The sequence below is a fragment of the Osmerus eperlanus genome, chromosome 2 (assembly GCF_963692335.1).
Source record: "Osmerus eperlanus chromosome 2, fOsmEpe2.1, whole genome shotgun sequence".
NCBI classification, from domain to species: domain Eukaryota; kingdom Metazoa; phylum Chordata; class Actinopteri; order Osmeriformes; family Osmeridae; genus Osmerus; species Osmerus eperlanus.
The window spans coordinates 3763791-3787653 of NC_085019.1; the positions used below are offsets into that span (position 1 = coordinate 3763791).

The following is a 23863-nucleotide window of genomic DNA, read 5'->3' on the forward strand; positions in this document are numbered from 1 at the left end:
GACATTAATGACGATATTACACACAGGTTCTCTCAAACACACACACACCTCCGTGGGAGACAGTTACATAACAAAAAGGAGGAGGTGGAGGAGGAGGAACGAAGTATCACGAGTGGCAGACACATAAAAGAAGGAATGGCTGCCCATTTCAGCCAATTAAAGTGTCCTGGACTCATGGCAACCTTGAAAGAATTCCTGATTCGTGGAAGCACCCAGAGTTCCTTTGGCCTCAAGAGAAACCACAAGGTTTTAAAGAAAGACAATATCGCTAGACAGAACCAGTAAAGCCGGTCCATCACAGTATCAAAGAGTACATCTCTGTCATCGATCTGTTCCCACACCAACAGAATGAGAGTAATGTCACCCGACCAGTATCTAATCTCTGATGAAACTTATGGCAACAACAACATAAAAACACTTTATTTTGAGTTTTGATAATCATATTGCCGTTCCCGATACTGCAGGTACATCGGATACTAGTTTTCTTCCCAAAGAGACACAGGCCATGTCTCCACATGGGACAACATCTAGAAAGCCAGCAGAGACTGAAACTGAAGAAGGAGAGGAGGGAAAAAAGTCCAGGGAGCCAAGAGTTTGTGGTGCCGCCTCTCTCTGAGCCCCACGGGCCAGTGTTTGGGGTTGTGTGTTTGTGTCTATGTGTGTGTGTGTGTGTGTGCTTGTGGGTTGTGGGGGGTGGAGGTTGTCCGTTCCACAACCCCAGAGTTAGGGTAGAGGCAAGGCACTGTTTGTGTTGTGATTGGTTGGAAAGTTGAAGTCAGAGAACTCTAGACCGCCAGAATCTGCAGTTCCCCCCCATCATGAAACACAGAGATGCTTCCAGAAGTGTGTGTCTGCTGGTGAGTGTGCATGTGTGCGTGAGTAAGCAGACCTGTAGTCGAAACCTGAACCTGCAGTATTTTTGTAACTGTTCGTGAGCTTACCCACACAGAAAAGCAAACGCTGTAAAGATTGACTTAGCAGTGCCTGTTGTTTTGGTTGGGGCTTGTTCAAAAGTGTTGCATCTCCCTGAGCTGAGTCTTAGAGCTCAGCATCATCCCTGTCAGCCGTGCCCCGTGTCATGGCAGGATATGGACACCACAGCCAGCACCATCTGACCTAGCCGCCACTTATTGTTTAAGCTTTTTTGTTGTTCTCAAGCTGTTTCCAGGGACAAAAACAAAACAAAACAGCTGTGTCTAACCAAAGGCATTCAAGTCTCAGCTAAGAAATGAGAAACACATTACCAGTGGTTAGGGCTGCTTTGCCCTCTTTGAAAACGTTTTTCTTTCGCTCTTCAAAGCGTGACCGGGACAAGTGAGAGCAATGATCGAAATATTTCTTCTTGATCTGTACCTATTGGGGGCAAATGATGGCATTTCTCAGTCTTTGAGGAGCCATGTTAGATTTTTGACATAAGACTGGGATGGTACTCAGGTTAAGTCTGAGCCTGAGGATGAAGGGCTCTGTGTGGACTCCCTCTGATGACCCCCACTCCACTGGACTATCCCTGGACAGGTTTCCTCCCAAGCATTCATCACAATAAACTGCCTTTGTAGATAAGAGCATTTTTGTAGGGGAGCATTAACTTTCTGCATCCGGAGGTTTTACGAGATGCAGTATGCACCTTGTAACGTGTTGCTAGAGGTCAAAGCTGGAATGTGACACTAGTTAACTAATTTGGCAAATCCTCCAAGGAGGCCCATACCAGAAACACTCCAAGAATCACTCAAAGAAAAGTCCTGAGCTTTCCACATTTCACCTTCCGCTGATGAAAAAAAACAGAATTGTAAACATACATTTGGAAATGATATAACAAGTTCTCAAAGGGGGAGATGGTCCTGAGAGGGGGAGAAGGTGGAAGGTGGGTTGTGTGGAAGCAGCGAAGCCTCCCAGACCCCAAAGATGAACTGCTTTCTTGATCCTTCTCTTGACTGCTCTGACATGACCGTGGCAGCAGAATAATGAGGCCATAACCAGGAACATAAGCCTCAAGGAATGTCCCCATTATGCAAGGTGTGTGGGAGCAGCTTCTATGAACACTGACAGACGAGGGAGATCTAGAGATAGTGAGATTGAAAGAGACAGAGCAGGGGAACAACACAGACGTGAGAAAGACAAACAGAGGAAAGTGAGGCAGGAAGACGAGGATGGAGGGAGAGGTGTACAGTCATGTGTGGAACATTGTATTCCAGTCAAATACAGGTGATACCAGGTTGAGTGTGCGAAGGAGGTGTGTCTTTTACACAGACACTGCTAAAGATAAAACAGCCCTGATGATGTCATGTGTTACTTCTGTATCTGTCCTTCATTTGCACAGTTCCCAGAATACAAGGCCATGTATTATTCATGATTATAGAAACGACACAGTAAACACTATAATTTCCCTAGTGTTTGCCCTATTCAAATCAGATAACTACCTTCAACCCTTCCAGCCAGTTGACCAACATAATCTACCTTCCATTATGCAACATAGAGATAACCAGTAGAAACACTGGGAGAACCGGAGACTCCCTTGCCCCAACATGAGGTTATGATTCTTTGTTCTGGGTCTCCCGAAAGCTGCAGAGGTCAAGGTTGGCAGGCTCCAGGTGCTGACAGCCATGTTTCAGGTTGAGGATACCTGATTACTTTGGGATGAAACACTTGCTGGCTGATTTCAGCAGCCTTCATTTACGGTCCTGGGGTTGTTGACATCTTCCACAAGTGTTAGTGGCCAGATGTTTTGTATCCCTAGATACAAGAGATAATGCAAAGCCCTGGGATCTTTCCTAAATCCTTACACAATGGATACCTTTAACATCAAAAGTTACGTAAAGTTGTCCAGAAGAATTGTTTGTAGGAAATGCTCTTTAAATCACCAGTTTGTGCTAAGTCTCGAGTTAAGACTTAACGTTCATGGCATTCATGTGCTTGTGTGTGTACATATATGTTTGTGTGTTTGTGCGACTGCCTGGGCCTGCATGTGGTGTTGGCCTAGAAGAAAATGGTGCAAGTCGCAAACCGTGACTCTTAAACCTTGGCCCTTTGACCCCAATTACTCGTTGAAAAAAAACAATACAGCGCGCACAAAGCATTAGGCCTACATGAAAATGTGTTGGTCATTAGGCACTATTTGAGTCAGCCCTTGCGGCACTATTTACGGTAATTGTGCATAATGACGTCGCGTTGGTACATTTAGCCTACAGATTGACTGGTCATTCTGCACAACACTATAACATATAGGCAAGGCTATGGCTACAAAACAATGGCAGCGGCGGCCAGATTAAAATCAGTTGGCACGGCGGACGAAAAGTTTTAAAATAAAATAGCCTACCTTTAATGAGCTTTGGTTTTCTGCACAAACTTAATTTCTGGTGTAGGTCTTCCTTTGCCGATTAACTTAAAATTCTCATTAAAAGTTAACATTGAAAACGGCGCATATAACAAATGTGAAACAATGTCCTCCTCAGTCCTCACCAGCGGGAACGTTACTCGTGGCTTCCATTGTGAAGTGAACCAACAAGCTAACGTTACTTTAGCTAGTTTATTGTGATCGCTTTCCCCACAGCGGGCGGAACTTGTCACAAAGTTAGCGATAACAAAGCACACCCATTTAGAGGGAAGATATGATTTGTCAATTTTACTGTCAATGGAAATTAGTCTTTCATTGAAATACTATTAATCGGCCCTCTGTAAATTCATAGCTGGACCACCAATCACAGAGCTGCATAGCATTTTCTTCCCAACGGAGGCAGCAAAATTCTGATAGGGTGACAAAAGAGGTTTTTTTCATTTAACTCTTCACATTCCAACCCAAAGTAAATAGGCAATATTGAAGGGTTTATTTCAGAAACATTGTATTTAGATTCTCAAAATATGAATTGATAAAATAAAATTAGAACAGATTACTTTAAATATATATATATATTGGGCCCTCTCTGACAGTTCCACACCGTGCGACACAACACCACCTCTCCTTTCAGAGGAAAAATTACACGAGGATGAGGAGGAAAGGCGGAAAGGGGGAAAAAGGAAGGGAATATAGAGACTCGTTGAAAAAATGTTTTATGTTCCTTTGTTCCAAAACAGCAGCATATCCCTGCTGGAGAGGAGCTGGATTTACATTTTACATTTAGTCATTTAGCAGACGCTCTTATCCAGAGCGACTTACAGTAAGTACAGGGACATTCCCCCGAGGCAAGTAGGGTGAAGTGCCTTGCCCAAGGACACAACGTCAGTTGGCACGGCCGGGAATCGAACTGGCAACATTCGGATTACTAGCCCGATTCCCTCACCGCTCAGCCATCTGACTCCCTGGATAGTGGGGGATCTGGAGCAGCTAGGCCCTGCAGGGTGCACCCTCTCTCCCCCCTCCTTCCTCCCTGGAAGGAGCTGGACAGGGCCCAGTCCAAGTCCAGCCAGAGGAAGAGAACATTAAAGCAAGAATTCCAAACATGGCCAGGCCATTGTTCGATCTTATTACTGAAGTAAATAAGAGAAAGGATGTGTTTGTGTGTGTGCGTGTGAGAAAGAGAGAGAGTGTGTCTGTGTAGGAGAGAGAGAGGGTTGTGTGTTTACTGAGGAGGAAAGTATGTCTTCATGGGACACTGACATTTCCTATAAAAACTGTCTGGACATTTCTGGATACTAGCTGGTCAGATTTATTTTCCTCTGTTGTTATTTTGAGCATCTGTGGTTCCTCAAAACAAACTTCTTAGAAAAGATAGACAACGCTACTCTGAATGTGTATATACAAAGTTAATCTACTGCAATCAAAGGTCAAATGAAAGTCAATGAGTTTGATACAAAATGTATATTTATTCTCTCATTCAATACATTTTTCTAGGCATGCCAACAATATTTATTAATTTTAATGTCGTCCAAGTGGACACAAGTGCAAACCTACCTGAAGTTCATTAGTAGAAAACAGGAATGGAAGACAAATAATTACAAAGACCATGTAAAAAAAAAGAAATATATACAGTACAATCTTTGTTTAACATTTACGCTTCTTAAAAGAATAGAAAAAATATTTTAGAGATTAATCTTTAACACAACATACATTTCAGTACTTTTTAAAACAAGAATTTCTCAATAAAAATGTTCTTGTTCCTCACATACGTGGCGTTTTACAAAGCTGTCAGACCTTACTAAGCTGGCCGTCTGCTGGCCAGAAAATCATTTAAGCCACCAATCAAGTCAAACATCAAACTGAACCGCTTGTGATCACCAGACACCTCCTCTCCTATGAATGCATTACTATGTTAAGCAGAATGATATCCATGGCGATATTTCGAATGGCAAATGAATGACAGTATACAGAAAGACAATTGTGCAACAATAGCAAAATATTCTTACAAAAGTACAAACAGGGAAACCATAAACAAAACACAGTAGAGGCTACTATGTGGCACGTGGTGAAGGAGTGATGCAACATGGAGTGGACTGAAACTATGTACATTTGTGTCCAAGTCACTTAACTCAACTGTGCTTTACATCTTATCAAGACTTTGGTTTCTTACCATACGTGAAGATCAATGACAGAAATTTAACAGAAAGTGCTCGAGATTGTCTTTTAAACTACGACATTGTGGGCATCCTGGTGACTTTGTATATTTGGGAGCCAAAAGTGGTCACACAAAAACACACATAAATAAAACACGCATTTGACACTTGTGATTGGGTTCCGTGAGGTCACTTTCCTGACCCAGTGGTCTTTTGCTTTCTAAGCAGGGTCAGTCATTGTCCCCTCTGCATCCTTCATCCTGTAAATAACAGTCATCCAGGAAGGCACAGAGGAGGTCATCCTAGGGAAGGAATCAAACTGGTTCTGCCACCAGTTCACAAGGACTGAAGTCATATCGCGAGGAAAGATCAGAGCCCTGGTTCAAACATCAAGGGCTAACGCCCATGGCGACCTGCGATGGCTACCCTGGCTACCCCCCCCCCCCCCCCCCCCCACCATGTCAGGAAGCAGGAAGTCATTCGTCCCTCTGTCCAGCCCAAAGGGCAGCGGCCGGGGCTGCACATGCAGAGTGCACTTGTGTCACTTCAGACAAGCAGCTACCAGCATAGGGTACACACACACTCAGGCATGAGTTTAAAGATGGTCAACAGACATCACACACCTACCACAGCAGCAGCATGCATGCATACAGTCACACAGACAGAGCTATAGCAGGGCCCATTATCGGACTCGCACTGTCCATCTATTCAGTCAATGGACAAGGCAGGAGTGGTCCACAGCTCAGCATATGAGTTCCTGCTGGATCTCTTGCCGTGTGGGGAAGTGGGTCTCAGTGAAGGAGAAGGTGTCCCTGCCTGCCTTCAGCTCCCCCTGGCCCGGGCACGTCAGGTACGAGGCTCTGGTGTCCAGGTCTGAGCAGGGGGCGGGGCTCTCTGGCTCAGATTCTGATTGGCTCATTTCAGGCTCATCCAATGAGGACACAGGGCTGGAAAGAAGGTGGGGGTGGTTGTGGGAGGGGCCGTTAAGCCAGGGGTGACTGAGGCAGTCCATTGCAGTGGCTCTCTTCCTGTGGACAGAAACACACAGTTGATGAGTGGAGGTTCTTAAGACCAACAGTCTGGAGAGGAACATGTGGAACAGTACAAGGGGAGACTTCATCTCTCCGTTCCTCCTCATTCCCCTCCCCGTCCCCCCAAAAACACTCTTTCCAGCATTAATTTAGAGAAACCACGAAAGGGGATTGCTCTTCCAAAGATTTCCGCCTAAGGGATTACTCACACAGGAATTTTTCCACTTTACGCCGCTGATAATCTGCAGCAATCAAAGATGGAGATCATGGAGCCAAAGCAGAGAGGCTACTGCAAGGCCTCCTGTGCAGCAGCACTTTGTCACAAAGTGACAGGAATGACATAAACAGCCAAGATGTATTCCTTCTCCTTTTGCCAAAGAACGTCAACTTTAACAAATGTGACGTGTAAATAAACCTTATTTTACAAGACTCTCTTTTCTCAGTCTATAAAGGATAGTTGCCACACACATGGGGCAAATACAGGAAAGAGGATGTGCAGCAAGTCTGGGTGCAATTCACTTCCTTTGGTCACATTCCTGACGTAAAAAACAAGCCCAGAGAACCGGCCTGTAACCCGAGACGAGTTTTACTCAGTCCAAACACAAATCATCACAAATCCAACAGCTCTGGGACATTTAATTCTTTTTTTTTTAACCATGGTCCGAAGCTCGGGTCCATATGTATTTACGGTGTTGCAGAGAACATCAGTGAGAAAGATGAAACCAGTCCTCACCTGGGGTTCTTAATGAGTAGGGACTTGATGAATTCAATGGCCAGAGGGGAGACCCCCTCGAAGATGTCCTGGGAGTAGTCCACGTTGACCTGGGAGACGTTCAGGAAGGTCTCCTGCTTGGTCTCTCCCAGAAAGGGAGACTCCCCCGTCAGCATGACGTACGTCAACACCCCGATACTCCTGAGAGGAGAGGGGCGGAGGAGGGAAGAGGAGAGGAGGGAGGGGAGGGGAGACGCAAAAGTTAAGACAACAGACGTCAACGTGATATATATCGTTAACCTAATTCCAAGAATGAATTGGCAGCTTGGCTTTGTCGTTTTTCAAATAAACTCATGTGGGAGACGGTAACACATGCACCTGGTCGTTTTCAGGTTATTCCATTGTCCTAGATTCCATCTCTGCTCACACAGAAGTCATAACAACACGAGAAGAACCACTGCGGGCTCAGTAAGGTGGTGGACCTTGTCCTCTTAGCTCAAACTCACCACATGTCTGTTGCTGTGCTGATGGGTTCATAGTTCAGGATCTCTGGAGCTGTAAAGGACAAACAAAACCCTTCATTAGTCTAGGTGAACCCCGGAGTGTCAGGAGGGGGGTCATCCCAGGGTCATGCCTGCCCCGCAGGGTCGTAGGGGAAACTCACCAACATACTCTGGGGTGCCCAGGATCTCCCTGACCTCTGTCACACTGTCCATGCGTCTGGACAGGCCAAAGTCCACAATGCGGATATCCCCCAGAGGCCTGGCGCTTGTCAGCAGGATATTCTGGGGCTGAAAGAGAACATGGAGAGATAAGACTGAATCCTAAACAACTCGGACAGTAGCAACATTTCTGGTTACGTGGTCAGTGTTGACTATCATTTGGGATAAGATTTGAGCCTTATACCCAAGGCAAACTCCCTCAGCTCCAGACTAACAGCGAGGATTAGGTTCAGTGACATCAATCCCATCGCTGGTCTTTCTCCTGAGCTCGAGCCCTGCCCTCAGCCTATTAGATCAGTCCGATTAAAGGTGGGACGCCTCTGATGAACATTTAGACGGGGCCCCTGTAATAGGTCAGATGCTTCTCGTGGCTTAACCCAGGGTTGTGGTGGCTTCCTGCCTGACGGCTCTCACAGGGATGAATGATCTGCTGGCCGAGGGCGCGTGGCTAGGTCATTACATCCTGGGATATTTTGCAAACTACAAAAGGACAGTGAGGAAAGGGAGGAAGTCGCCTAGACGGTCCTCTTCCACCCCTTCTGAATGCCGTTAAAACTATCTACATGAGGAACATCCCTTAGGAACATAAAACATCATTTTACACTGATGCTTGCAGAGAGCAGACATACTCCAAAACGGAGTTTTCCTCATCATCGTCACTGATAAAGGCTGAGGGCTTTGATGTCTGTACGTTGACAGGCAGACCTATAAGACTGTGGCGTGCTGCTTTTGTTCCGTTTAAATCACGGAACACTCTGGAAACCAGACACCGACAAGATTCATTTGTTAGAGTTCAGGGCTCCCACCAGGGTAAAACACTTGTCGATTCAGGACTCGTAAAAGCCAACAGTTCCTAACAAGGCCTTCTTTATTGGCCAGAAATGTCACATCTATTAGACTGGACAGTTATTGGTCTGCTACACTCCACTGGAGGGGTCTGCTTGCGTAAGAGGAGACATGTACTGCAGGAAGTTGACTCGTCCAGGAAGTCCTACAGGCATGGTCTACTGACCTTCAAGTCCAGGTGGACCACGTTGTTGCAGTGCAGAAAAGCCACACCATCCAAGATCTGCCTCGCCAGTCTGATGACGTCATTCTCTGTGAAGGCCTCGTCGTTGTCGGCAACACACTGGTTGAAGATCTCCCCGCCCGCAGCACTGAGGAGAGAGAGAGAGAGAGAGAGAGAGAGAGAGAGAGAGAGAGAGAGAGAGAGAGAGAGAGAGAGAAGAGAGAAGAGAGAGAGACATCTGTGAGTTTGAGCATGGTATCCCAATTCCAAATGGTTTGATCGGTCATGACGAAGCACAATAAACTGTATGAAAACTAGGCAGTATATCCGGTCACATTAAATATGATATGTGCGGTAAGGAAGCAACCAAAACACGCTACACTCTAGTTACCCTAGTAACCCCACTGTATCACACTACACAGGTTAGTTCCCGCTCCTCTTCCAGTTGCATAAGGAGCCTCTCCTCATTACTGTACTCTGTGCTTGGGAACAGAGTCCATCCACATCCACACAAAGCATGCCTCTTGTCCTGCTCATAAATCTGTATTAGGTGCACCACCTCTCCCACTGGCCCCTGACCTGGGCTTTACAGCTGCAGTTATGAGGGCCCATACTGGCCTGTTCCAGCCCCAGATAAGAAACATTCCAGATCAGATAACTAGAAACAGGAGGAAATCACAGGGCAGTATCTCCAACCTATCCATTAAACAAGATACTACTGTCCTAGGAGCTACTATCCCGATAGGAATAGAACAGCAAATTAGAAGGAAAAACCCAAGCTCTGATGCTTTGCAAGTGTAGATGGCATTTTAAACCTGGGCATTGACTTCTGAATACTTAAGGATAGAAGGGGATTATGGGTTTTTGGAACACACAAAGTGGAAAAGCCAATTATGAAATTAAAAAAGATGGCTTGTTGTTTCATAGTGGAGAAATGATTGGATCCCTGGCTCGTCAGTCCTGTCATGCTTGTGTAAGAATGCTTACATGCAGGAACACGGCGGATGTGTATTAGGTGCCATTCTGTCAGATCAAACGCCGAAAGCGTACAGTCGCTTGCCCCAAAACCAAAGCCATGTGTGGGGGGGATTTAGTCTGTACACACATTCTTTTTATCTTCCCAAGAGATCTGTGACCAGGCCCTAGGCATGTCTGTTGCATAACTACCCAACCTCCCTCCCCCCCCCCCCCCAACCACCCCCACACTCAACCAGTCCCCCCCCCCCCCTTTACTGTCCTCAGCTGTGAAAATAGGAACCATGTTTTTCTGGATGTCCGTCACTAGCCCATATCATCTTCTACGCCTGGAGCAGCAAATACTTCAAGATGAACCTCCCGGCACACCATAAACAATCCCGCCGCAAATCATGTCCACAGAGGTGCACGAGCGTAGTTCGAAGGAGAGGTTGTCAAGGGTCTTATGCATGTTGAAAACGGATTGAATATATACACGTCTATTACCCTTTTAATTGACCCTATGAATTCAATTGTATCAATCCAAGCTTCCCACCCACAATACGTTTCCTGTTTGAGCAATTAAGAGGGGAGGGGGGTGAAATAAATAAGATGTCTTTATAATCCTTTATTTGAACTCAAATGAAAGGGGAAGCGATTCAAAGCTTTTACTTTGAATAAAAGCCATCTTGTGTAAACGCAGTAAAACCATTTGGACAGAGCTTAGGTAAGATGAGCTACAGTACTTCCCTCTCGTGTTTATTTGCTTTCCTCTCTCCTCCGTCGTGGTGGATTAGTGCATACTATACAAGCAGACGGACTGAGCGAAATGGAATGTTTCCGTTTTATTGCAGACAAAAAAAAAAAAAAGAAGAGAAGCAAGCTGCTTGGAAGAGCTGAGAACAGCTGGGCCAACGCTTCTAAATAAGTGGACTTTAGCAGTGTGTGTTTGTTTATGTAGCCTGTAGCATTAGTTTAGCTCTCTAAGAACAGCAATGAGACTGTGGGCAGTTCTTGTCGGCAGACTCCCAAACTGGATGTCTACTGACGTCAACTGATCAACCGCTACCCCTTGCAGTAAGGCCCTGTCTCCTGGCAACCTCCAACTTCCCTCTTACATTTTACTGTGCTGTGACAACGAGCCCTTCAATAAATGTACTAACCATAAACCAGGCATACAGGACAGACAAAAAACTTACAAGGACCAAAAGAAAAATCCAAATGGATTGGACGTAGGGGTTTTAATAGGTTAGGAAAGATGTCAGAACTCCCCTGTCAAGAAATCAGGAAAAACACCCTGAGGACGAAGGCAAACTAAAGGAAAAGAAACACAGCTCGTTCTGTTCAATTAGAAAGAGCTGAGAAAACCAACTGGGATCCCAGCAGCGTTTTAACAGAGTTAACCTCAGGAATGATTCCGTCAGCATCGAAAGATCAAAACTAGCGAGAGTTCCACTAATCCACTTCCACAAGCTCCGAGGTTGCTCTGCGGTTTTGTTTGGCTGGACCGGCCACTGGTTTGGCTGGACCGTCCACTGGTTTGGCTGCGATTCGGAAGTGGCCCGGAGAGCCTCTTATCTGAGGTTTCTGCAGAGTTTAGCCCAGGGTCATTGGTTCAGAGCAGTTCTAAGATGGAAATACGTGGGGTTTTTAACACGTCGATTTAGTCCAGTCAGACAACTCGTACTCACAGGCTGCACGTATACCGAGGCACACAACCACAAAAAAAAGGTCACCTCCAAATAATTTAATGTCCAGGTCATTTCAAAATGGGTTGAGATGGTGATTGTTCATTTATCAATAAAGTGTCTGGTCTTGTAGACGGGTCATTATGTGTGGCTGATGTCATGGTCTTACGCGTCGGCAGTCTAGATGGGGACTTTCAGAGATTATGAGAATTCAACGGTTCTCTGCCGTTTCACAAACATGATAAAGGATGTGGTTTTGGCGGCGAGCAGTCGTGCGTGTATCTGTGCGAGACTGGCTTGCAGCTTACATGTGAACAGGCAGGAAATGAAAAGCTGGTTAGCTGCGTAGCGACTATCCGCCCACGCTGAGGTCGATGCGCTGGCAGATCCAGCTCTTTAACGGCTCCCACGGTACCCTTTTAAACAGGTAGAAGGATTTTGAACTTAGCCGCTTCGAGACTTATTTTCATGTATAAGGTCATTGCTTTAAAAGAGCTCTTCGAGCTACATTTGAAGCTCAACTACATCGTGAACCGTTTCATCATCAGCCTCAGTGTCGCCCATGGCCCGGACCAGAGCGGTCTGACGGCCAGAGCGGAGTTGGGGACCGGTGTTTGACACGCTGACCTCCCGCTGCGCTTTCTCTGCAGACTTGCCGGGTTCAACTGCTGCTTCTGCATCGTCTTTCACACTTCAATCAGAGGTCAAATCCAGAACACCCCCCCCCGCCCCTCCTCGTCACAGACCCCTTTGTTCTGCAGCAGCATTCCATGTCTGGGATGGTAACGGGTGTGGAAGGGGGGGGGGGGGGGTGTGGAGCTGGTTTATGACCAGGGTCAAAGGAGGACATGGTCTTGGAGTAATTGCCTCGTGTTGTCTGGCTGCGGGGGCAGAGGGGTGATTAGGACGCTAGACTTCCTCCAGGTCCTAATAAGAGCACTCCTCATGCCTGGGATCATGAAGGGCATATGATGTCTGAAGCGAGGCAGATGACTACCCTGATATGACTCTGTCACCGTTTCCCCAGTCTCAGCATGTAAATGCAGCTCAGCTTGACTGGTGCATCGGTGTACCGGAATATCAGTGATAAATATTGAACGTCGTTCAATGTTCTCTGTTCCCTGTCACAAAAATGAGCCCGTCAACAAAACACCCAGAGAGAACTTCCATATAAGGTTGTCAAGTTCATGCAGACATACATTACAGTAAGTGTGTGTGTGTGCGCGCGCGCGTGTGTGTGTACACATCCGCAACTGCTGTTGAGGTGAGAAAGTCTGGGTTGACGCACAGCAGCGTACACAGCAGAGAGTGTACAACACAGAGGTCCAAAGTGAGCACATCAACCAGGAAGACAGTGGTATTCTAGAGAACTGTTCGTCAGTTGGCATCCTGTCTACGCAAGGTGATTTTTTTTTGTTTACCAAGAACCCCTTCTTAACCCCTAAAAGGTCTTTAACACACAATAGGGAAAATCCTATACAGAGTAAAATAGTTCTGAGCCAGGCCTTTGCATCAGAGTAAAAGCTGAAAGTATGCAGAAAAAAAGACCTGCAGAGATGGCAAGCTTTCTCAACCCCCCCCTCCTCCCTCATTAAGAGTCTTATCATTTCATCCCACTTTCCCGGCAGCTCCGCATTGTGGCGGAGCATAAACACACCAGCAGAGTTACCAAGGTCCTCTAGATAACCATCACCCCATACACCCGCTCCCCCCCACCCCAATCCCTGACGTGAAGGAGGGGGGGAGGAGTACACGTGTGAATGCCTTCTCTCCTCCTGTTGGGGTCTGGGGGTGGCCAGAGACTCACCACTCGAGGACGAGGATGATCTCCGAGCTGGTCTCGTACACCTCGTGCAGAGCCACAACGTAGCGGTTGGCCTTGGCCGACTCCAGGACAGCGATCTCGTTGATGATGTCCATGCGGCAGTCTCCGCCCTTCCGCCGCTTCCTCAGGAACTTGGCGGCGTGCTCCTTCCCCGTCGCCTTCTCAATGCACTTCTTCACCACGGCAAACTTTCCCCTGGGAAGGGAACAGAGGGTGGGTGGGGGGGGGAGAGTGTTAACACGTTGAACTACATTTAGCACCGTTTACAATATCAATTAGTTACCAGAATTCAAAGCAAAAATGCACAGTAAACCATGTAGCACAAGGGGATCGTGAAAAGCAAAGCTAGACAGATCACAGTATATGGGGTGGGCAGAGGAGACTACTAGGAGACCACAGAGGAACTTTGTAGGTGTGTTAAATACTTCGAAGACATAGTAAAGATGTGGGTGGCATCATTTGAATGAGGGAAACAGCTGGGTCTACTGTTGTCATGCTTCACCAGATAATAAACAAACTCTCCCATGTCACTTCAGTTAAGAACGATCTCTCCTTCCTGCACTGAGCAGGGCCTGACAGGTAGTAGATAAGGCTGGCCTGAAGGGCCAGGGGTGTGTGTGTGTGTGTTGTGGTGATAAGACTGATGAGACTCTAAAGGTCAACAAGACCTACAGTCTGAGGTCTGAATACATCAGCTGGGACGGTTTCCTTTCCATACAGACATGCCTTCAAATTAGGAAAAGAGAGAAAAAAAAAAAAAGAGACAAATGTAGCACAACTAGCGTTCCAGAGGACCATGTGATAATTCCAGCAGGTTTTCATTTGCTGCTGTACTTTGATGGATTCAGGAGAGGTGTGGAGGGTCAGGCACGGGTGTGGGTAGGAAATCCGATGTGCAGAATCGCCCCTCTGTGTCCGGCCCTCTACAAACACCAGCCGGCCCTCCCAGGGTGATAAAGGAGCCTTGTCCACTTTCCATTCTTACAGTTGACAGCAGCATGGACAAATGACATTCTACAACGCCTCCACCCAGACCTTTGGCAGGACCTTGTCTCTCCCCAGACAGCCACACAAAGGCCTGCACAGGCTGCCCAGCAAACAGGGCAAGACCCTGGGCCAGGACCACCCACCTCACCAGGCCCAGAGAGGCTGAGGGGGGTCAGGTCATGGAGACTACAGCCAGGATGGAGCCCTCGCAGCCCCTGAGAAACGTAGAGAAACGAAACCACAGAGTAACCCTGTTTACCAATGCCAACCTCCTTTCCAAGTGACAACAATCACTGGCATGCTATTGAACACAATGCCCTGACACTGCTTTAGATGACAAACCCCAACAGCTAGTCAGGGCCGGCGGAAGTCAAGTATTCGGGCAGGCAGCGCAGGTAGACACACAATAGCCTCCCCATGGCTCCACTGTTAAAAGCAGGGTCTGTACAGGGCAGAGTCTGAATGAAACAGCTAGCACACAGAACAAATCAGCTTGGGGCCACACATTTTCCCACACAGCTTTACTCTCCTGCTCTGTGGACCAAAGCTCGCTTCTGCTCCGGGATCGGGAGGCTGGCACAGACAATCCCCCCCCCCCCGGCAAGACTGGTCATTCCTTGGGTTTACTTTCACAGGGTCCCAGTCCCACTAAGGATTGTTCCAGCACATTATGCCAAGTGAAAAAGCAAGGCCGGTCAAAGTCGATGCTTTCTTTCAGTAGCCATTTGTCGTGTTCAGAGCAGCAAGTTCAGTGCCCCTAGATAATGTGGAGGATGAAGGAACAGCTCCAGGCAGTGGTGACAAGCAAACAGGTGGTCTTTCAACACTGACAGGAGTTCAGAGATCACTAAACGTGCTCCAGACCTGCTACCTTTCCCTCCAGTTTGGTTAGAATACCAACATAGCGGATATGAGGAGAGGATGTTTGCAGCTTCTCTCAAGAGCAAACTGGATCTGGGAGAAAAGTTTAAACCAAACCCTGTCAGACAGAAAAAGATGAAGGACATCTTGTGCAAGTCCCATATGACAAAACATCTATGCAGATTTCATTAACACCTCCTTTGAAGTGTGAGCATTTTCAGTATTGCATGTCATCGTAAAACTTCAAACCCAGAAAAAAGCAGACGTGGAATTTTTTAAGAAGGAAGTGAACCAGTGCCCTACACAGGCCCTGGCAGAAAAGGATGGTTATGATCTAATTCAGCTATTGGTTTTCCTGTGGGGTCTGTAGTTTGTCATTCTCAAAGCAGTGAGTCATGTCTGAACAGCAAAGACAGCTGACATCCATCAGCTGCTTCTCTCCCTCACCCCCCCCACCCCCACCATCTCTTTCTGACACAGCCCAATCATGCCATATCTTAATCTCTGAACTAGTTCCAGTGAAGAGTGATCTAACATATCACACTTCTTGATCATTGTATGGCTTGTGCGGTTGTGTGTGATGGAGGAGGAGGAGGAGGGGGGGGGGGGGGGTCAGGTTCAGTATTCATACTTGTTATTGAGGAAATGGGGGAACAGAAGGAGGGACCAGGGAGTGTGTGTGTGTGTGTGTGCGCGCGCGCGCGCGCGTGCATACTGACTTTTTAATCTTTACTATCTTGACTATTGGCATCAAGCTCAACTCACATTCCTGCTTCTTATGGGATTTATGAGGTCTGATCTTAGGATGGGCAAGGTACTGGTAGGAGGGGGGTTAGAGGAGCTGTCCACACACACAGCCCCCGGCCCCCAGGTTTTTCAACAATACAGTATGCCAGTAATGGCATGTAGTTTACATCTGTGGAAGCAGAAACATTTGGCAAAGCTTCAGTCTTTTCAATAGAAATGTAACAACTGTGTGGATTGTACTGAAGATTCAACACCCCTGGAATGTACAATAGTGTCTGAGTTCAACTGCATTGTGATATGGGAAACACACTTGGACCTGAAGGGAGGGATTACAAATGTTAATTGGTACATTACTATTGCCCACCACCCTCACCCCCCAGGACAAAAGAGGCTGATTGGCAGGAAAATAGCCTGCTGTACCAAATCCAAACAAACATCCCTGATGTGATCTTGCTCTGTAGACAGATTCTGGCTCTTGGACCACAGATTCAAAATAACAAGCCTTTGCTGTGTTAACTTATCTTCCGGCCAGAGATTCTGTGATTTCATGAATGTACAGTTAGGTCCATAAATAATTGGACATTGACACAATTTTCATTATTTTGGCTCTGTATACCACCACAATGGATTTGAAATGAAACAATCAAGATGTGCTTTAAGTGCAGACTTTCAGCTTTAATTTCAGGGTATTTACATCCAAATCAGGTGAACAGTGTAGGAATTACAACACATTTTATATGTGGCCCCCCCCCTTTTTAAGGGACCAAAAATAATTGGACAAACTAACATAATCATAAATCTAATTGTCACTTTTAATACTTGGTTGCAAATCCTTTGCAGTCAATGACAGCCTGAAGTCTGGAACCCATAGACATCACCAGACGCTGGGTTTCGTCCCTGGTGATGCTCTGCCAGGCCTCTACTGCAACTGTGTTCAGTTCCTGCTTGTTCTTGGGGCATTTTCCCTTCAGTTTTGTCTTTAGCAAGTGAAATGCATGCTCAATTGGATTTAGGTCAGGTGATTGACTTGGCCATTGCAGAACATTCCACTTCTTTGCCTTAAAAAACTCTTTGGTTGCTTTCGCAGTATGCTTCGGGTCATTGTCCATCTGCACTGTGAAGCGCCGTCCTATGAGTTCTGAAGCATTTGGCTGAATCTGAGCAGATAATATTGCCAGAAACACTTCAGAATTCATCCTACTGCTTTTGTCAGCAGTCACATCATCGATAAATACAAGGGAACCAGTTCCATTGGCAGCCATACATGCCCACGCCATAACACTATCTCCACCATGCTTCACTGATGAGGTGGTATGCTTTGGATCATGAGCAGTTCCTTCCCTTCTCCATACTCTTCTCTTCCCATCATTCTGGTACAAGTTGATCTTGGTCTCATCTGTCCATAGGATGTTGTTCCAGAACTGTACAGGGTCTTTTAGATGTTTTTTGGCAAACTCTAATCTGGGTCTTCCTGTTTTTGAGACTCACCAATGGTTTACATCTTGTGGTGAACCCTCTGTATTTACTCTGGTGAAGTCTTCTCTTAATTTTTGACTTTGACACAGATACGCCTACCTCCTGGAGAGTGTTCTTGATCTGGCCAACTGTTGTGAAGGGGTTTTTCTTCACCAGGGAAATAATTCTTCTGTCATCCACCACAGTTGTTTTCCGTGGTCTTCCGGGTCTTTTGGTGTTGCTGAGCTCACCAGTGCGTTCTTTCTTTTTAAGAATGTACCAAACAGTTGATTTGGCCACACCTAATGTTTTTGCTATCTCTCTGATAGGTTTGTTTTGATTTTTCAGCCTAACGATGGCTTGCTTCACTGATGGTGACAGCTCTTTGGACTTCATATTGAGAGTTGACAGCAACAGATTCCAAACACAAATACCATACTTGAAATGAACTCTAGACCTTTTATCTGCTCCTTGTCAATGAAATGAACTCCCATGAGGGAATAACATACACCTGGCCATGGAACAGCTGAACAGCCAATTGTCCAATTACTTTTGGTCCCTTAAAAAGGGGGGGGCCACATATAAAATGTATTGTAATTCCTACACCGTTCACCTGATTTGGATGTAAACACCCTGAAATTAAAGCTGAAAGTCTGCACTTAAAGCACATCTTGATTGTTTCATTTCAAATCCATTGTGGTGGTATACAGAGCCAAAATGATTAAAATTGTGTCAATGTCCAAATATTTATGGACCTAACTGTAGGTGAAAGCAAGGAGGAGAGAGCACATTTCAAAACAGTCGTGCAAGTCTTAACTACAGTTGTAGCAAATGCGTCGAACAAGTTAAGTCAGTCTCAGGAGATGCTCGTGTGGCACTTTCTGGAAGACACACTTCCTATCTCTTTATCTCTTACTGTACAGGGCAATGAATACTGTGCCACATAGAGGAACAATCAGATAAAGACACACTGCTTGAGGCACTGATGGATTCCACAGAGAGGAACTGCAGGGCCATTAGAGCACAAAAAAAGAAAAACGCCAACAGCCCGTGCGAATTTATCGTAAGTCTTTCGAGCCAAGACCAGCAGCGTTTCACCAATAAAGCACCAATAACGTCTTCATATATCAACTCGTGTCTGCAGGCACTGTTAAATCCCAAACATGTAAGGACGCACAAGTGCGGAACAACTCTACAAGTCTGTATGCAACATTTGGATCTTAATTCAATCAATTTACAACGACCTGGGAAGTTACGTAGGACTCAGACTTTAGGGAAATAAATCACTCAAATATTCAAACAAATAAACAAAGCCTGTCAAATTATTTACACTGTATAAAGACCAATAGTAGAACGCGAGTTTCCCCAAAGGGTTCCGATGGCAGTGCCAGCCCCGCTCATCCGATAATGTTCAATTAATACCCTTTCGCACGTGCAGTAATTTCACTAATAAAGACAGATTTTATCTAAATTGCCATTACATGCATGACATACAGCAAACGTATATGAACAGAGTACAATGGCAATAGGTTCTCGGTTTCTTTGGAAAGTTTATCCTTACCTGCCCAATTCTTTGCCAAGAAGCTCATAATTGCTTGTGAAAGATTCGGTCCTTATTCTGGTATGGATTTTTGTCACCATGCCGTTCTTGTTCATCATGTTTAAATTTGGCAACGCAATCCGCTTGAAAATGATTTATTTCTAGTTATAGACGTTCAAGTCGATCTTATTTAAGATATCCAAGTCAATTGCATGATAATAGTACAGAGGAACCCTAAACTGTCACAGATCTTAGGAAGTCCAACTTATTCCTCAGAACTCTAAGCTCTCGCTATATCCAAACAATTATATCACAGAGGGTAGAAGCTCTCGGAAAAGAACAAGCGGCTGCTCAAACACATGAGGTGAATGTTTATGCGCTTTCAGACATTCCTGACAATAAACTACTCTAGAGGCCAGCCCTCTGACGCTGGGTCTGAAAGCCAATGGTAATTGAGACGCTGGGTATGAAAGCCAATGATAATTAAGTGTAGCTAAAAGAGGAGGGTTTAAAGAAGTGCTGAAGTTGACGTACAGTGTTCTTGATACGTTCCTCTCTTCTCCAAGAGCTACTATCACAGACTTGTATGTTTAACCCACTGTACTTAGCCAAGGACTCCCCTGCACCCCCCCCCCCCTCTCTCTCTCACGACCTCTCACTCTCTTCCTCTACACACACAAAACCACTGACGGCAAAAATAACCATTGGGTCATCCCAACGGGTTGTCCAGAGCAATTCACACGGGTGGCTGTTCCAACTGCTGTGGACAGTCCACATCAGAGGATGCTCTATCCCACACGTGCTTCAATCAGTCATGGGACTCACGGGTGTCAGGTGGCTGAGCGGTTAGGGAATCGGGCTAGTAATCTGAAGGTTGCCAGTTCGATTCCCGGCCGTGCCAAATGACGTTGTGTCCTTGGGCAAGGCACTTCACCCTACTTGCCTCGGGGGGAATGTCCCTGTACTTACTGTAAGTCGCTCTGGATAAGAGCGTCTGCTAAATGACTAAATGTAAATGGAACTCAGGTGGAGGGGAACAGCACCTTCACCTGTGACATCAGACACATGAACAGTGTGAGCAACACGTCCTGAGATATCACGGACTGGGACGGTGACGTCACGGACCTGCAGTACCAAGGACGACAAGAACAAGCAAGGACAAAATATGGTCCGTGGTGATCGGACTTCCCTCTTAGCCTTAGTTTTTTTTAATAAGATAATGATGTGAATGATCTAAAATAAGAAAGCAGGAGCCAGCCAGGACAGCCACAGAGGCACAAATAAAGATGGCAAACTGGGGAGCCGTAGTCTTGGCAGGAATCCAGGCGTGCTCATTAAGTAATTGGTGTTTACGGCCTTCAGAGTTGGCCGGCGCACAGGCTCGGGCTCCCTGGGAAATGTGTCACCTAGGCACCAGTGACCTGCTGAAATTGTGGCTGTGTCTGGTGGAGGGGGGGAGGGGGAGGGGGGGCAAGGCCCTGGATGGTCTCAGGGAAGCAGAACTGCTGGGGCAAGGCCCTGGATGGTCTCAGGGAAGCAGAACTGCTGGGGCAAGGCCCTGGATGGTCTCAGGGAAGCAGAACTGCTGGGGCAAGGCCCTGGATGGTCTCAGGGAAGCAGAACTGCTCGTTCCCTGTGTCAGCAGCTCCCTTGCACAGTTGAGAGGCATGTCTGACAGCCAGGGTCTGGGGGCTCGGGGACGGACAGAAGGCTTCTGACCTCAGTTCACACGCAGTAGAGAGTGTAAACGTCATGTGGGCAATGTGAGACACCTTGATGACATACCTTCCTGCACCAGTCGACACCCGGTTTGAACACAATGCAGTAAACGAAGCACTGCCGCTATCAATCAGTCTGATTATAATTGTAGGAAGCATTCATCTTTTGAGCAAGGGTGAGGTTTTGTTTTTGGACGTGGTGAGCCAACCCTGGTTCTCTGTGTGTATTGTCTGGGTGAGGTGTGAAACCGTTCAGCAGGAACCGTTCAGCAGGAACCGTTCAGCAGGAAGGAACAAGAATGGATAAAGAATGTAGACAAATGAAATAACAAATACCCTGACAGAAAGAGCAGGCATCTATTTCTGGTGGTCATAAGGCAATCTGTGAACAGTAATGGGACTTTGTACTTTGCCTACGGTGCACATGCTTGGCATGCATCATATGGACAAGCAAGGGATTTGTCTAACAGTAGTGCTAATTTATGTTTACACAAACATAAACTGTCGAAAATGAGTCCTGTTGGGAGTAGACATTCCATAGGCCTGGCAAAGACATTAGGGGTCCGGCGACTAGGTTACATAACCTTGTTATGCCTCTTAAAATTGTTACCTTCGGTCTGGGCGCGTTCCAGAGCCTTGACCCCCATCTCTGCCAGGTCTAGTAAAGAGAGAGGTCGGAGGTCACACAGGCCACATTAGCAAGGAGGCTCAACTCAGCCCCTGGGACCTAATGAAAACACATACCATAGAATTAGCCTGCCAGCCTGCAGTTCAGCTCACATAAATATGAGAACTTCAACCGTGACCTGGTGGCTGTGAACACCGGGAGAACACCTCCAGTGGGACTGGAACCCACAGATCCAGTCCTCTGTTGGTCTAAAACACAACTCTCTGTTTTCAGAATTCACTTTGGGTGTACACTTTGGATCCATGGCCGAGATACCCATGTAATGAAGTTCTGTTGGAATTGTAATAGATTTAGATATCTCGCAGAAAAATCAAATTTACCCTGAGGAATGTTAACTCGTTAGAATGCCCTCGTCGTGGGACGAGGAGCACAACATTCTGTACGATTTCTTCTGCTCTTTGTGAGAGAAGACCGTGTCGTGTCGCCTATTGGAACAGTGTGTCGCTGTTACGGACCACAACAAGTGTGACATCAAATGACACTCATGAGAGAGCAGTCTGAAGCAGTCCTTCCAGGGGTAGGAGCACGTCAAGTCCGTTCTTCTTCAATAGTCTCACATCAAGCTCCACCAACAGGGTTCACTTTCGCAGAGCAAGAGAGGGGCAAGTGTGTGAGTGAGTGTGTTTATTTGTGTGTGTGAAGAGTAGGGGGTAGACAGAACGACCATGGGGAATGTACACTGCTAAGCCATTAAGACTCCCTTAAGTCAATGAGTTTATGAAAGAGTACTGTTTACTGTATCAAAGAATGTCCTCTCTTCTTTGTGGGCCAGGGGTTCATACATGGGCCTTGTTGTTTTTCTCCAGAGACCCTGTGACATGCTTGGAGGGGGGGGGGGTTCTGGTGTTATTCCTGAGGTGCAGTGAGGGGTCTTAGCTAGCTGGGGTTATTAAGAACTGACCTGCTACGATAACTTCCCTCGATGTTCCCTCAACTCAGCCCCACGTGTTGTTTTGCTCTCCGTGTTCTTTTTCGAGGGGGAGCGCTGAGTGAGGTGCCATGTCATCTGCGCTGGGCAGCGCACCAGCAGGCTGGCAGGCTGGCGGCCTGCCTGTCCTTATGGGGAGGGCGTGCCATCCCTGTGCACGCCAACCGTGTGTTATGAGGATGAGTAGACTCGGATTTCAAAGACGTTTCTGACTCACATTCTGCTCATGTCTGGATCTGGCAGCCTGATGAGGGCTCCGTGCCTCCTTGTGTATGTGTACACAAATCCTTTTTTTCTTTTTGTACTCCTATACTGCTGAGTGAACTGGAATTTCATGATGAAGTGGTTGGAACAAGTAAACATTTAGACCTACAAAACACTTAATTGCATAGGTTTGCATAGGCAGCCATATTTTGAAAGAATAAAGAGTGTTAGTTCAAATTTGCCTCTTAATGAGGGGTGAACATTACAGTTGCGAAACTGCTAAAAGTTCAATCCCTCTGAAGGATGATTGCCAGTTGTCTGCCTGTTGTGTTGACACTTAGATAGAAACCATTGTTTATGGAGTTTGGGATCTGGGTAATGAACAGGTTCATCTCAGACAGGTTTCTGGGTAATCTCAGTTCCATCCACCTTCCACGAGAGTTGTCTGCCTGTATTTGTTTGATTTGGCTTGTCTAGAGGTCATGTCTGAGATACAGTATACAGTACACCAATGACCTGCTGTCAAGGCTTGACTAAAACATGGTAATGCTGTCTTACTGTAATATTGGACATATCTTAACTTTGGTGGCTCACAAACAAAATACATAGCTAAACGCTATGGGTCCGGTAGACAGCGGGCCTTGGTCGATCCTGTCATGGTAGGTCTTGATGAGTCCCCGGGATGACTCCAGTGCTGTGTGTCACTGTCGTAGTGATGTCATGATGCAGAGGCCGGGTCACCCAGCCATGTCCTCCTACTGCAAGCGTTTGCTCTGACCTCAGTGTTAGAAGATCCCACAGCGAGCAGAGAGGGCTCGCACCTCATAAAACCTCACAGGCGAACGCTTGTGGTTGATTTAGATGCTGACCCCCACTGCCCACGACCCCCCAACCTTCTCGGTCATTGGTGGTGTTTGTGGTACAACCATTGTGGCAAACAAAGGGGGGACAAATATCCCATCAGTCGCCCCTAAACGAGAGCTCTGAGCTGAACACGCTGGCTCACTGCACAATGGCCCTGGGCGTCATTCTCCCGCACAGAGCTGAATGTGACACACAGAGGTGACGTTCAGTAACAAGACAGACCTCTAATCCAACTGGCAGCACACAGTTGGCAGCAAACAAATTCTCATGCTGAATGAGCATGTGATCTCACTCCCACCTGGGTAATCTCGGAAACAAAGAGTGATTAGGCCGAGAATGGATGGGGTTGCATTGTGTGATGCTGTTTGAAGTGTTCTGTCAAAGACTAATCACGAGCATTGACTAGATCATTTAAAATCATCTCATCAAGGATCTAGGATTGGTGA

At 46.6% G+C, this 23863-nt stretch overlaps 1 protein-coding gene across 1 annotated transcript; it reads right to left on the bottom strand.

Moving 5' to 3' along the window:
- Window positions 1-4773: 4773 nt before the first annotated feature.
- On the bottom strand, window positions 4774-19405 carry stk17al (serine/threonine kinase 17a like). Its single transcript, XM_062446956.1, has 7 exons — window positions 19037-19405; window positions 13408-13620; window positions 8962-9106; window positions 7892-8018; window positions 7734-7782; window positions 7249-7428; window positions 4774-6512 (listed from the first exon to the last, which is right to left on the bottom strand). The coding sequence occupies exons 1-7, from the start codon at window positions 19132-19134 to the stop codon at window positions 6227-6229; spliced, it is 1098 nt and encodes a 365-aa protein (XP_062302940.1). The 5' UTR covers window positions 19135-19405; the 3' UTR covers window positions 4774-6226.
- Between the last annotated feature and the right edge of the window lie 4458 nt (window positions 19406-23863).